Here is a 15385-nt window from a genome sequence, read left to right on the forward strand (position 1 = left end):
AGGCCAAAACCGTTTGTTCTTTTACTTCTCCCATTAGACTCCTAAAGGTACCTGCTTGGAGTCAGTGAAGATTGCCATTGATACTGGTTACCGCCATATTGATGGTGCCTTTGTCTACTACAATGAGCATGAAGTGGGACAAGCCATCCGGGAGAAGATTGCTGAAGGAAGAATCAAGCGGGAAGACATTTTTTACTGCGGCAAGGTGAGAAGCTATATTTGGATTATTTACACTAAGTCCATAATTTCTTGTGAATGTGCTTTCTTAAGAATGCCAGTGGTCAACATCTGGCATACTTCCAGATCCAACATCCTTTATTTTTCTTTCCTAGCATTACCATAATGCTGCAGAGCTTTACAAGAACTAGATTTGCCGTTAAGCACAGGAATCACTGTTGTTTTCAGTTTAAAGCCCTGTTAGCATTCTGCTTAGTAGTATAGGTACCTGCAAGTTTAGACCATTGTTACATTCAGCGGTGCTTCCTAATCTGTTACTGTCCCATGTGTTTTGCTGGCATGCACATTTATATAGTCACATACTGAGCCTGATGTGGATAATGATCTGGCAAATGAGTTATTTTCTGTTAGAGTAATTCCCCATACAGGTTTGCTGCGATACTGCAAAATGAAAGGGGTGGGAGCAAGAATCTGTGTACCAGGAAAACAGCAAGTACATTGGTACTATTGCCAGAAAACTACTCATCAAGCTACACCCTTAGTTACTGTATCACCTGTCATTAAAAAGTTCTAGGATGATGAATCAACTTACTTGGAGAGAAGATGTCATCACACTTCTGCTCTAGAGCAACATGGCTAAAGTAATGCATGAGCTAGTTAGTACTTTAAAGCCTTGGCTCTAAGAGTTGATTCTCTCTTAGAAGAATGAAAGCTTTTGTCAGACACTTCCATCAGACAAGGGATACTACAATTACAATGACTATCCCAGGTATAAGCAAGAAAGTTCATTGTACTGCATAATAAAGGTCAGATGGCCCCAGAAAATTTTGTCCAGGTTTTAGTGAAGTCTATGGCTTCAAGTCCCCCTTCCTGCAGTGCTTCTTTGAACTTATCAACATAATATTTTCCTTTTCCTTTCCCAAATAAGACATAATCCACAAAAGTTATTCAACAACCTTGGAAATAAATACCATGGCTCCTAGGGTGAAAGATACCATGGGATAAAAGGCCCATTTTACTGTGAGCAATTTAGTTAAGCTCTATGATCTGGGAAACTAAGCTTCAGATGGGGTAGCTTACAGACCAAGTGGATTTTCAGCAGCTGTAGACCAATTTCCAAGGACAGCAATTTCCAATCTGTAAAGTATGCAACTCTTTTCCAAGTTCCCTGCTTGGGTCTAGTAGTAAGAACCTTGCCATCCTAAGAAAAACTTGGTGTTCTCACATTTTCCGCCTTTATCAGGGTAGTCTCCCAGTCTCTCATATGCCAGATATGTTGATTTGAATCAGTTGAAATACTTTGTTTCAACTGTTTTATAGTTTCATTACTGCAAATTACCAGCAATATTCCAAATCAAAAACACAGAGTTGTGCCAAAAGGTTAGAACCAGATGTCCTAACAATTTTGAACCTTTTAACTTTCCCAACTGCTTCCCCTGCAGTTTGTTTTCCCACATAAGCCTCTAGGTTCTGTGAAAGCACATCTCTTTGTAAAGTTTCCAAACTTATTTTATTACATCTTTCTATGTTCAGTTGTCTGATCTAATCACTGGAGTATTTTCCTAGTTGATAATCACCACTTAAACATTGAGCCACCTATAAAACTGCATTCAATTTGTTGATTGTAAGTTCAGTTTTCCCCTAAACTGCAGATCCTGCAAGCCACAGGGCTGCAACATGCAGTATCACAAAAGTCAGTACTTGTGGTTGCAGCCTGCCTTGTGACTCTGAGATGGGACATGTGGATTTATCTTTCTGTTGTGTCCTACTTGTGCTTGCCAAAACTTCAGGTGCTCAGGGTGCTCATTAGAGCATATCTGTAAAGACTTCAAAGGCAGAAGTAGAAAATATTCTGCAACCAATTCAATCCACCGCAATCCAGAATTTTCACAGGTTTCAGTGAACATTTTCACAGCAGCTCTGAACTTCCCAGGAGGAATGGGACTGGATATCCCTTGCCTAATGAGCTTTTGTACCTTTAGCCTTATGTACCGCACAAACTTGAGAGTTACAAACAAGTACCAAGCCACTGGGAGGTACCTCAGCCACAGGTCGGTAACTGACCGATACAAAGTGTTGCATCTTCTAGGAAACATGGTAGCTACAGTAGACCACTCTCAGAAGCTGTTTGCACATCAGAAGTTAGTTTTCTTTTCAGCCTTGCTGACCCCAAAAGCGCTGGAAATTCCCAAAACCTTTCAGATTTAAGCCCCTCATGCAGATAACTTCTTAAGCAGAGATGATGTTTTGGCTTCAACTGGAAGCTGGTTTATCAGCAGGAACTAACAAGAACAGCCCTACTGAGTGGCAGTGTTACTGGAATAGTGACTTGGTGCATTCACGCTGCATCTGCCAGTTGAAATCATCAGCACTTGCACTTGGCTCTTGCTGCTGGCTGGCTGATCAGGCAGAGCAGCTCAGCATCCAGAAATTTTAGAGGTTTTATATCAACTGCCAACATCTCACTTGGCTTATATTGCAAGACCTTTTGCGTCTCCTCTTTCATCCCAAGATATTTCTTTCATTAAACTAGAAGTAACATTTCCAGGAAACATGGTGTCCTGAAATGCCAAAGCCAGCTGGCAACTTTGACTGCTCAAACATCTACATGGGTTCTACTTAGGTAGATAACACAATAACTTGTAAAAATCATGAAAACAGTTATGAAACTCTTAAGTTTCCATGGCATCTATGTTATTAACATAGTACAAATGTTTGCTATTTCTAAAGGCTGTTTCTTTAGAACTTTTGCTGTTTGTTCAAAAGAAGTATATTCACTGGAAAGGACTAAGCTCAATAAGACTGCGGTAGAAAGGGAGCTAGGAAAAACTGCTTCTCAACTATCAACATACTTCAGGTTACTAAATTTCCAAAACACAGTAATGAAACAAAATAAACATCAAGAGTATACAGACTCATTTCCTTAGTTATATTCAAGTCCATCTCATTTTACATATGCACTGTTTAAAAAACACCCAGACCAAAGGCTTTCAGGAAATCCACTGGAACAGCTTAAAACTCTGAGAGGAAGATCTTGGTCCCTTTACTGTAGTGCACCTCAGCCTGTATAATCACCACCTAGTGATCACAAAGTCTTCATATCTTGCAAAATACAAATGGTCAAGGTCTGGTACGGATTTCCAGGTGCCAAACCCTGTTTTGGTTCATCAGCTTAGGGCAGGGTCAAATGTGCTGTGCTCAACACAACTGAACTTAAAGATAACACACCCTTGTCTCTGCTGGCAGAACTGAGCAGATTGTTTCCCTGAGGAACATCTATAATATAGTGTAAAAAAAGAACACACATCTAAAATAATTTAAAGCTCACCTAGGCTCTGTTCTTTGATACCTATAATCATAATCTTCCCCTGAAAATGGCAATTCAAGTGTTTCATGTCTCAAGAACAAATTCATTCTACACCTTGGCATGCAGTGACTGCCAGCTTTGGTGGCAGAACTGACTAGACAATGACCATACAAACAAACTGTAGATTTTTCCAGCCAATAAAGGTGCCAAAAAACTCAATATGACTCCTCATGTCAGTTCTGTGAATTGAAAAAAAAAGGTAAAATAGCCCAGTGTATTGTGTGCAGACAAATGGCACTTTAAACTTTCCATTGTGTGTTAATTCCGGGTTTTGTCAATTTTAACTACAGCAATCCATTTACAAAGAGCTCTTGGTTACTAATTACCATGCTATGTTATTATCCTTACAAGATAATTTGCATCAGTGGAGTTCAGCTAGAGATAGTACTGAAAGCTCATCAACTAAGCACACTCCATAGCAACATCAGGGCATAACCCTGCAAGGAAGCAGTTGTGATTAAGGAGGTTGAAAAGGCTCTAACTAGTCACACCTGCATTGCGGTAACTAAACATTATACATCTTTCAGTGAGGACCAGGGAGTAAACTAAAACTTTCCTAGATCAGGCAGTCACTCAGGCTCCACAACCACAGGAGAAAACCAAAAGATTCTCTTTGTCTCTTTGTGCTGGGTGCTTGGCTGTTCAATAGCTAACTCACATGATGCGAGCTTCTGCCTTCAAGCATAAAACTGACCACAGATTTCTTGTGGGAACAAAGTTTTCCAGTGAAAGCATATGCTTGGAAAGCTCAGAAAACAAAAGGAATCTGTCTAAGATCATTGAGCAAGGGTTTGCAGTAAACTCAACTCAGAAGATCCTGTGTTGTAATAAACAAATATGCCGTCTTTACTTGACAGTCCTGGGCAAGGATTTCTGCCTTATCTGCTACACTTGACAGGATAAATCCCTTCACCTCTGTCTTGCACTGTGCATAACAGGCTCTGACAGAAGGATAAGACTGTGTGTGCGGGGTGGTTCAGCTGGAGGATGCTCACTGTTACTCCTGGCACCCAGAAAAGAACCTGTGCTTGTTTCCCCAGCTGTGGAATACCTGTCACCCCCCGGAGCTGGTGCGTCCCACGCTGGAGAAAACCCTGAAGATCCTGCAGCTGGACTATGTTGACCTCTACATCATTGAGCTTCCAATGGCTTTCAAGGTAAAAACCAAAATTAACCAAAGAAAGTGCATGATTGGCTTCAACCAAGGTCTCCATGTAGCATCTTCCTTGCAACTTCCAGTCCATGTTAAAAATAGCCTTTTGGCCAGATAATGCTTGATATATACTGCATAAATACATTTCTGCTCACTGCCCACACAGGGAGGCTTGTACGTGGTATGAGAACAATTACTGACAGTTGTTGTGTGGGGTCTCTCCACTGGAAGGACAGTTCTCTAGCTGGGGTTGAACACTTCCTCACTGGCAAATTACTGTAGCTGAATACTGAAGCAGCACATGTGTCTTGATCCTGAGCCATGGGCAGGGAGTCACTGATGGAAAGTAGTTATACAAAGCAGCAAAGGGGCATTGGCAAAGTTTGGAGGGGGGGCAAGGGAAAGTGGAAAAAGCCAACAAGTTAATTTCCTTACTTTGTCCCAAAACCAAAGTAGTAATAAAGCCACTGGGCAAAATGTAGTTATAATCTCCTTGAACTCCACTGCCTCTCTTGCACAGCTTTAGTAGACCACAGCTGGTCCCAAACACAGGTTGTCCATCTCTCACACTTTAAAGTTAAAGCCTGATACTCCCTCCTACTGCTGATTCTGGGCAGCTTGTAGCCAAAACCTTTGAGTGCCAGGAGCTCACATCAGAGTTGTATGCTTGTTTTGCAACAAGCTCTTGAAGGTCCTGAAAGTTTCTGGTTTCATGGGATTTTGTTTCTTGTTTTACAGTTTTTGTCTGCAATTAAATGATATAAAAGCAAATTAAATAATACTGCAATTAGAAGAATGAGATTCAAAACATATTTAAGTGGGTTTGAACCAATTAAATCCTTTTCTTAAAGAGAATAGGGTCAGGCAATTAGGTGGCTAATTGTTTCTGAGGGATATTTAAGCTGTAAACTGGCCTCTTTCTGCAAGAAAGGTAGTTCTCTGGTTATTAAAATTGTGTTTTGCTACAGACTCCAAAATGCCAGAAGCATCATGTAGGAAGTGATATACCAATGAAGCAATCACTTCAGACCTGCAGTTCTTTCTTCCCCAAGGAAGCCCTATCCCATTAAGACCTGTATAGGAGTAACTGGGCTCAGATATTAAAACTTTATTTATATGGTCCCACGTACGGAATCCTTTGGGGTACATTTTTAAAAATTTCCCACCGCTTGCAATTTCCTGTTTCCCTCTGCTTGTGTTTGTATTCTCCAGTAGTTCATTCTCCCACATAGTGAAGGTCATTGTCTCACAATATAAAAGTATAGACAGCTGGCTTTAAAGTAATGTACATCTGACTCCCTGAGGCCTGTATCAACAATCTGAGTTGTTAAAGGAGTATCGGTCCTAGAGATTCATTCATGTTCCCCATGAAAATAGAGAAAAAAAGAAGTTGCTTTCTGCCTGAAAAATAGATATTTTTCTGTGCCAAATAGAGAAAGAAAAAGAACCTATCCTTTTGCAGTGGTGACAGGTTTTCTTTCTTTGTTCCCTCTCTCACAAATACACCCATCCTGCATGCAATGCTTGCCTTTGGTGAGGAGTGTGCAGGTGTAACACTAACAAAATCCTGCTCTGCCCTCATTGCAAACATTGGTGCTTCACTGTCTCTCAAAAGCCTTCTAGCAAAAGCAGTCACTGCTTGAAGCCAGCGTGAAGACAAAACTTACAGTCCTTGAAACTGGTAAGAAACATGCCCCTGCAAAGCCAAGCAGTGTGAGCTGTTACAGGGACTTTTAGGCTGATGACCAGCATGGAACAGGTCTCCTCTGGGCTGCTACGTGCCCTCTGCTTGGGTAGATCATACTCAATGGCAGGTTTTCTAGGGCGCTCTGCTCAGATGACTGATCCATTTTTCAATGGATCTCTCAAATGATCTCCAAATCCCTCCCAGCTAAATTATTCTGTGATCTAGTGGGAAAGAATGTATTTTATCCTTATATCGAACAAGTCTCATCCAAGTATCTTCTTGTCATTTTAAGAGGATAAATCAGAACACATCAATGGCCTCACTGTTTGACTTCCTATCACCTTCTGTTTGTGCAACAGGCATTCGCAAGTTGTTAAAATTGCTCTTTTGAGAAAGCCTGCTTGTCAAAGACCATTTTGTGAAAGTGATGGGATGTGCAGACCTGCCTTCCAGCATCTGTGTGGGTGAGGAAATTATTGTAATGGGAGTATGGTTCTTCCTCTCAGAGGTTACCAAGTGCTGTCTTTTAAATATGCAAGTTGTCTGGTAGCATTTGGAGTGCCTTCAGACTTTGAGCATGACATGATACAATATGATCCCTGCACAGTGGGAGTGATGTGTGGTGTTGTCCCACTTACTTCAGCGCTCATATTGCTACATGGTGGGCAGCTACCTTACATTTAATCTAAAGTGTGTGGCTATCTCCAGGGGAACTGTGAGACAAGAACTGCTGTGATGTAGTCCATGAGAAATCAAAGCTGAGAAATGTGACCTTTACAAAGACCCGGTAACCACCATCATGTAACCACCAAAACACTACCTTTCTCTCAGCATTTTATTCCTCTTTACCCATCTGCAGACAGTTCTCCCATTCAGGAACTCCCTTGTAATAAAAGGTAGCTTGGCAGAGAAAATATTGCCTGGAGACTATTGAGCAGAGTCAACTGTACTTCAGCATCTTGTATAGTCCACTGGAGGCAGGAGGAAGGATTAATCCTTGTGGAAACCTACAATAGCTGCCACTACTTAATCAAGATAACTTAATCTTCAACCAGTGTTCATCCTAAGTTTGTTCACTTTTTAGAACACAAGTGATAGAAATAGAGGGAAACGGCGGCATGATAAAGCAGCTAATGTAATTGCTTTGTATTGACTACTACAAAATAGTGTTGAACAGAAGTTAATAAATTAGAAGTGGATCAGTGTAAAAAGGTCTTGAATTCAGACTCATCCCCTGAACTCAAAGAAATCCAGCTGCTATGCATTGAGCTTGGAGAGTCTGCTGGGATAACATGGGGATGAACAGTTGCTTCCATAACACCATGGGGTAGTTTTGTAAAAAGGGCTACTCCACCTCAAGCTATGATGTCAATTTGTCTTCTAATGGAAAAAAAAATGACCCAACAGCCATCTACCTCCTTCTAATAAAGACTTTTTTTTTTTCCAGCAAGACATAGAAACAAAGCAACAAGTTGTCTTTGTGAAATTCATTGAGAAAAAACAGCACACTTGGAGAAGACAGGCTTATGCCTGTAACTTAGACACTGGCCTCTGAAATCTGAGGCTGTGTTTTTCTTAGGCTCACTTCTCCCATGAAATGCATTGAGTTTGAACTTGACTGAATTTGGAGGCGCCAGTTACGGATCATATTAGTCACAGATGCATATTCCCAAGGAGTTACCATGTCAACATCTTGTACCCAGGCCTTTGAAGTGTAGCAGTTTGCTGTCAGATCAAATGTCAAACATCACTGAAGAGGTTTTTATGGGAAAAAGGTGAAACTGTGATCAGACAAAAGAGGGGGGAGATGTTAATGCATTCCTGCAACAACAGTGAAGTGACCAGCAAGCAAGAGAAAGCTATGCTTATGAGCTCTGAAGCCTTGTTTGAGGGGTATAGAGATAGGAAGAAAGAGTTCCTAGTGCCCAAAGAAAGGTGGTGAGTGAACTGAAAAGGTTCACAGCCTTTACTATAGCTACACATGTACTAGTAGAAAAGGGCTGTTGGAAATGGTCCCTCCAACAACTGGGAGGTGTACTAAGCTGGTACTCTTCCCAGGTGGCTAAGCAGGATCAGGGGAAGGACTGGGAAGAAAGGAGAAAAAGAGTGTAAGAGAATACAGGCTGGTACTCTAACCCAGTCCTTTGGAAGGAGTCCGGTCCTTTGGATGCCACAAAATAAAGTTTATTGGAAAACAAGGCCATCCAGGAACTTCTGAGTGTGCACTCATGTGAAGTGTATCCAAGGATGATCTAGCAGTTGGGCATGTGGTAAGCCCAGCACAAATGACCTGTTGAACTTTTGGTGTTTCAGAAAATTTGTGATTTTGTTGTTGTTGTTTGCTAGTAGAAACAGCCTCTGGAAAAATCTTTGTTTTGAGGAGTGAATTTTTTTCTTTAAAGCACACAAATGTGGTTTTACTTTTCAGCCTGGAGATGCAATCTACCCAAAAGATGAAAACGGAAAAATTATCTACCATGAGACAGACTTATGTGCCACTTGGGAGGTAAGCAAACACAGCATCCATACAGACATGCTTTAAAATCACAGATCTTCATTCTCAGTTTTCCTTGTGGCCTTCATCACTAATGCTGAGGCATATTGACAAGGCAAATGGATCAAAATCTACTAGATCCATGGATAAATTTTTATGCTTGTAAAAGTATGGGTGTTGCTTCTTGCCATCACTTAATCATTTTTATAACAAAATAAAGCATTGAAAGAAGGAATGTAAATGTCAGGTACTTCAACAGAGTGCACTCTACATACGCTAGTTGTGGTCCCTGTCTCCTCTATCAGATCTTTATAGAAGGAGAAAGTCACTAAGAAGTGACTGCATCCTCCTCAAAAAAGGAAGCTTTTCACCTTCAAGAAAAAACAGAATTTGCCCTAAAGCTCACCATGAAAAAAAAAACCAACAAACCAACACAAAATGCACAAAAAAATCCAACAACAAAACCTAAACTTCTAAATTCAATTATCAAATGAGAACACAAGGTTTTTCTGCTAAGAAAACTTGGAAGGGAGTAGCATTTGCCTGAAAGATTACATCCTAAATTTATTTCTGCTGCACTCTAGTTCTTCAACCAGATGTTTCCTTAAGCTTACTGCCACTTGGCTTCACAATCTCAGGTGAGGCAGGAAGTGAGATTAGCAACTTCCTCACATTCCTGCCTTTCGAAGCCTTTGACTCACTTTAATCCATGGCCAAAGCTGGTCAGTTCTCCATCTGCAATAGGCCTGTTGCAGATACATCCCTAATTCAGCGCAGTTCACACCAAGGGAGATAACATGGGCACATTTCACTTCAGCTTGCACCATCCAGAGCTGGACAGTTTCTCGCAGTTTAGCTGTACTTGAGGTAGAGCAAATAAAGATGGAAAATGGTGAAATTCTGAGTGCAAGTTCAAAGTGGAAGAGTGCCAGGAGCAGGCTTGGGCTTTCCCCTGGCAGCTGAGCTACCCAAGCTTCATCTCGGGGGGAATGGGGACTTCCACATTAGCTATTTATTAACCCTTGTCTTTGGCTGATGCAGTTCATTCCTTTTATTCACAGGGTAATTGCTCAAGTGTTGAAAGCAACAGTTGTTTGGTCACTGTTATGTTTTTATCTTCAAGCTAGTGCTTACTGTAAAGAATATATTCTAGTAGGCTGCTCTCTTCAGCTAATAAGCTAAGAGAAAAATAGGTGGCAGTGAGTGCCTGTAACAGCGTCAATCTAAATAAAACCGGCTAAACTCAATCCAAATAATTTCACTCTCTCAATATGGTGCTGGCAGGCAAAAATGGCTCCAGATGACTGTATTTGCTGACTTGTCACTGAGTGATACAAAGCATATGAGGCCAAGTAGAGGTCATTAAATACATAGTGCTTCTTACCTCCCTGCTTTCAGCTCCTGTGAGAGAGAAAGAAATAACAAAACCAGCAGGAGGGGCATGCAGCTCCACAGTGGGGTCTGCTCTGTGTCAAACAGTCACTGAATTATTTGTATGTAGACTTTCTGGGGGCAAAGTGGGAGACCATAGGAAAGGAACCTCTTTCCCCTCAACATCCCAGCAGATGAGGCTAATGAAGACCAGGGCATGTGCTCATATCCAGTATTCTCAAGGTTATTACAATTTGCCTGAAGTGCAGAATATTTAGAATTCACTCTCTCCCCCCCCCCCCCCCCCCCCCCCCTCTGTACTGTACTGAAATTTTCTGTGCTGGTTTTGTGATGTGCCTTGCAGATATTTAGGGGATTTCACGGAATAGAGATTTCATATGAAAAATTGTTGTACAATCAAAAGGAATAGACTTATCACAAAAGCAATCTGTTCTGTTCACTCTCACTTCTTCAGCTTTGAGGCAATGCTAAAGCAGCATAAACTAAAAAGACTCCCTATCTGTATCTCAGATTAATCTTTCTGCTCTCCAGACAAATTTTACCTTTACAGGAGGTATGAAATACTAGGGGCCTGGAAACAAGCCTACATGGGAACGGAGTTTAGAATAGTAGGAAGGTACCAGCCCTTACGAGTTCTGCTGCAGCAAAGGTTTGTCTGCAAACTCAAGGATGGTCTATAATCCACCTATCTCTCAAACACATGCTCCAAGGAGTCAAGCCAACACATAGGACTACACTGGTCTTTTGCTTTCTTTGCAGGCTATGGAAGCATGTAAAGATGCAGGCTTGGCAAAGTCTATTGGAGTATCTAATTTCAATCGCAGGCAGCTGGAGATGATCCTGAACAAGCCAGGACTTAAGTACAAACCTGTCAGCAACCAGGTATGACTGCAAGCCAAGGGCAGTGCCAACCATGGTGCCTCTGCCCTGTAGGGAATGCAGCGGTATGCACAGCCTAAAACCACCATGGGCAGAAAGGTGACATATGCTTTGCCACAGATGCTGCCCTCCATACTGTCACACTTCCATTGCTAGCTTGAAAGGTATTACTCATCCTACCTAGGTTAAAGATAAATATAGGAAGGTGCCGAAACAATCGCTTTCTCTGTTCCTGCTCCAGGACTATTAAACTATTGCCTTTGTGCCAAAGCTCCATAATAAGGTTGAATTCTGAGTCAATGCAGACCTTAAATCACTTCTATGTATCTTGCTTCAAGTTCAAAAAATTCCCCAGACAAACCATTCAGAGCTAACCAGTCCTCGATGAAGCCATGTCTACCTCAGCTGACACCAAACCAAAACAACCTTAAGTATCAGGGATCCTGAGTCACTCTAAGATTCTCAAGCTTCAAAGCCATTAGAAGTAACTCCTAAATTCCCCGTACTTGCTCTCTTGTGCCTTTTCTATAAGACATCATTAAGAATTAGAGAAAAAATGAAGTTAAAAAGGAGACCTCATTAAGCAACCACATGTGAGCTGAACAAGCCCATGAAGATGACAGGCATGTCGAAGTTAAATTACAGCAGCGGGGCTCAGAGGAGGCTGTAAGTGGCAGTGACCCATCTGAATGCCCAATACCTTTGGCTCTGACATTTGGCAGGTCATTGCATTTCCTAGAATCACGGGGTAGCCCTTCTGACTCATCTGGCACAAACGAATATCCACATTAGTAGTATCAGAGAAGAGGCCAGAGACCAACAGGGACCAACTTCCCATCCTCAGCACGTGGCCTGAAGAGCTAGGATTGACTTGAAGCAGGGCAGGGGCATTGGCCGTGGCCTTCATTTCTGTCTTTAGCTTGCAGGGAAAGGCAGCCTGTGAAAGGAGGAAATTCCAGAACCCTTCACTGGTATTAACATGCCGGGGGGGTGCAAAATGTAATTGCCGTTTCTGGCGTGCCCCTAAGACTGCACTGAGCATTGCTGGTGCTTCCTGGGTCAAGGAAAACCAGGCAAAAGATTAAACACATCTTAGGGCAGCTAGCCAGCAAGCAAGCATAGATGTGCCAACTAGCTTCAGACAGCCTGCAAACAGTGGTTGCTCTGTCACCTTGTAGACATCCCTTTCCCAGAGACTGTGAGAGCACAGCCAGAAAAATGCCTGCCTGTAAGGGAACAGTATTTGCAATGTGGTAGGGCAAAGCTTGTAACAAGGTCATAAACACTACGAAATATCTCTATGAAATACCTTTATATCTGGAACAGCTTATGCCAACACTTCCCCTAAAATCAACATTAGATTAGTCATCCTGAATGCAAGAGGCAGAGAAACAAAGAACTGACCCACATGAGATGCGTTGTTTTCTCAGCCTACTTCTCTAGTGCGCTTCCCTCGCCTCCATCCCCCACAGCTATTGCAACCTTTCAACTAGGGGCCAATAAAAATTCCTTGCAGCCAAATCATAATCACAGGTGTTGATCTGCTGTCTACCAAAACCCAAAAAAAATCACCCAGCAGCATACAATTAGAACAGTAACCACAGGCTGAGTTTCCCTATTCCTTAGTATACATCCTTTCCTGAAAGGATCACCTGGTCTGCATCTCTCACAAATACTGGGACACCATTTGCTTCTGTATCTTGTCCTGTTGATTAATCATTCTTTCTACATTATTCTTGTAGGTTGAATGCCATCCCTATTTCACCCAACCCAAACTCTTAGAATTTTGCAGACAGCATGACATTGTTATTGTTGGGTACAGTCCACTGGGAACATCCAGGGATGAATCATGGTGAGTCCCCATGTTACTTTCTAATAGAAGGGCAATATCCAGGGAAAGAATAATGGTTCTCCACTGCTGGGACTCTGTGCACAATATCTTTGTCCCCATTTTTCAAAGTAGTTTCAGATTTTAATGTTTAAATATTACTGTTGTGAATGTAAACTTGCAAACCATCTGCTGCATGCTGTCACTAAAATATGCCAGGTGTCTGTACAGGAGGTTGCCTTAGTTCTCCTCTGACAGAAAACAAGGGTCTAACTGGGGCTGAGGCTTAAGCGAGGAAGTGGAAACTAAGTCAATGTTAGGATATCACACAGGAAGTTGCCTTTGACAGCCCTCCAATTTAAATGCCAGAGCTTTTCATTCGTCTTTCACATTACTTGTCAAAATAGGGGCAGCATTTTATCCATAAACAAGTAAATGCCTCTATATTTTGGCATTACAGTTTTTTTGTTTTCTTTTTTTTCCAACTTTCTTCTAGGGTAAATGTGTCCTCCCCTCCTTTACTGAAGGATCCTGTGCTGAATGCCATTGGTAAAAAGTACAACAAGACAGCGGCGCAGGTTGCTTTGCGTTTCAGCATCCAGAGAGGGGTGGTGGTAATCCCCAAAAGCTTCAATCCACAGCGCATCAAAGAGAATTTCCAGGTAAATGTATTTCGATGGTGCATGGATGAATCCATTTACACTCGCTTAGCCCTTACAGAAGGTGATTTCCCCATTTTTTTCTGTAGGCTTGACCAACGTCAAGCTTTGCCACATTTGATGCTTTTTGTCCCCATCACTTAATGGTACCATGCTACAGCAGTGACTGAGCAAAATAAAGGATATTCTCATGTCTTTTAACCCTGTGGAGTAGCTAAAGTTCCAGCTGGTGCCATATCCCAGAGCACCAGTTACTGCAATGAGCAGCACGGATGAGATGCAGTAATTCAGTAGATCAGCAGACCAAGGTTTCTAGCTGCAGGTGGTCAGTAATGACTGACTTGTTCTACTCAATCTTCAGGTGTTGGGCAGCTATGTTAGGGAAGGGTTGCTGCATACAGGTGTGCCAGAAAGGTTTATAACCACACCACCAGAAAGCATCTGGCTTTACCACTACACTCAAAAAAGATGAATAATTAATTCCCATGACCCTTGCAGCATTCAGCACCCGTACTGCTCCCTAGTTTTCCTACCAATGTATTGCTTTCAAAGCTGGTGGCCCAGTGCTTGCAAGAGTGCAAGCAAATGGGACTGACTTAATCATGTCCTCAAGACTTTCCTATAAATGCAAGTATGGATTCTGGGGGAGAGAGGGAGTATGGGGCATTGTACTTCTGAAATCTGGAATATATGAATGTTAATTACAACAAGAAATGTAAACCTATGCCTAACATCTCTTTCCATTAGATCTTTGATTTCTCCCTCACTGAAGAAGAGATGAAAGAAATTGAAGCCCTGAACAAAAACGTTCGTTATGTGGAACTGCTAATGTAAGTCCAGAAGGAATCCTAGATCCTCACAGAACATTCCCTTTTTTTCAAAGTATTAAAAATAAAAATAACTTCCTTTTTTTTTTTTTAACATAAACAACCTTATTTTAAGGTAAGGCTTAAATGTAGCCTTAATATGCTCCTGGAGCCATTGCAAAAATAAGCGTGCAATACTTGCTTACAGCTCATACGTCAAAAGCCCACCTAGTAGAGAGTGACTGTATCTGGCTATTCTATCCCTGATCCACCTCCTTAAACACTTGCTGCTTTATGTTGGAATGACAGTCTCAGTCACTGACAAAGTGTAGCATTACCCCTGTCTAGCAGTGTGGGTATCAGAGTTGAAATTCAAATAGGAGCATTTTCTTGTCTTTCTACTCCTTCACTCCAGTGCTCGGCAAGCCATAATGCTGCTCAAGTACAATTGTTTATAGATTATAAGCCTAGTGTTACCATGTGAAAATCTAAAATTGAAGGCCACTGCTATAGATAGCCACAGGGCTAATTTAGGGAGAGCTAATGCCATCCAGAGGGACCTTGACATGCTTGTGAGGTGGGCTCATGCCAACCTCATGAAGTTTAACCATGCCAAGTGCAAGGTCCTACACCTGGGTTGGAGCAATCACAGGCACGGCTACAGGGTGGGCAGAGAAGAGATTCAAAGCAGCCCTGTGGAGAAGGACTTGGGGGTGTTGGTTGATGAGAAAATGAACAAGAGCCGGCAGTGTGTGCTTGCAGCCCAGAAAAGCCAACCGTATCCTGGGCTGCATCAAAAGGAGTGTGACCAGCAGGTCGAAGGAGGTGATCCTGCCCCTTTACTCTGCTCTTGTGAGACCTCACCTGGAGTATTGTGTGCAGTTCTGGTGTCCTCAACATAAAAAGGACATGGAACTGCTGGAACAAGTCCAGAGAAGGGCCT

At 42.0% G+C, this 15385-nt stretch overlaps 2 protein-coding genes across 2 annotated transcripts in view; both read left to right on the top strand.

Moving 5' to 3' along the window:
- RAB19 (RAB19, member RAS oncogene family) overlaps positions 1-15385 on the top strand; it is a 327487-nt gene that overhangs the window by 85702 nt on the left and 226400 nt on the right. The window lies entirely within an intron of this gene.
- AKR1D1 (aldo-keto reductase family 1 member D1) overlaps positions 1-15385 on the top strand; it is a 35718-nt gene that overhangs the window by 16623 nt on the left and 3710 nt on the right. The window contains exons 2-8 of the mRNA XM_062616426.1: positions 38-205; positions 4585-4701; positions 8813-8890; positions 11030-11152; positions 12892-13001; positions 13474-13639; positions 14384-14466. Coding sequence (XP_062472410.1) covers positions 38-205; positions 4585-4701; positions 8813-8890; positions 11030-11152; positions 12892-13001; positions 13474-13639; positions 14384-14466 — 845 coding nt within the window. The remainder of the gene's footprint in view (positions 1-37; positions 206-4584; positions 4702-8812; positions 8891-11029; positions 11153-12891; positions 13002-13473; positions 13640-14383; positions 14467-15385) is intronic.

The sequence above is a fragment of the Pezoporus occidentalis genome, unplaced genomic scaffold (genome assembly GCF_034315485.1).
Source record: "Pezoporus occidentalis ecotype Australia unplaced genomic scaffold, CSIRO_AGI_Poc_V1 ctg19, whole genome shotgun sequence".
Classification (NCBI taxonomy): Eukaryota; Metazoa; Chordata; class Aves; order Psittaciformes; family Psittacidae; genus Pezoporus; species Pezoporus occidentalis.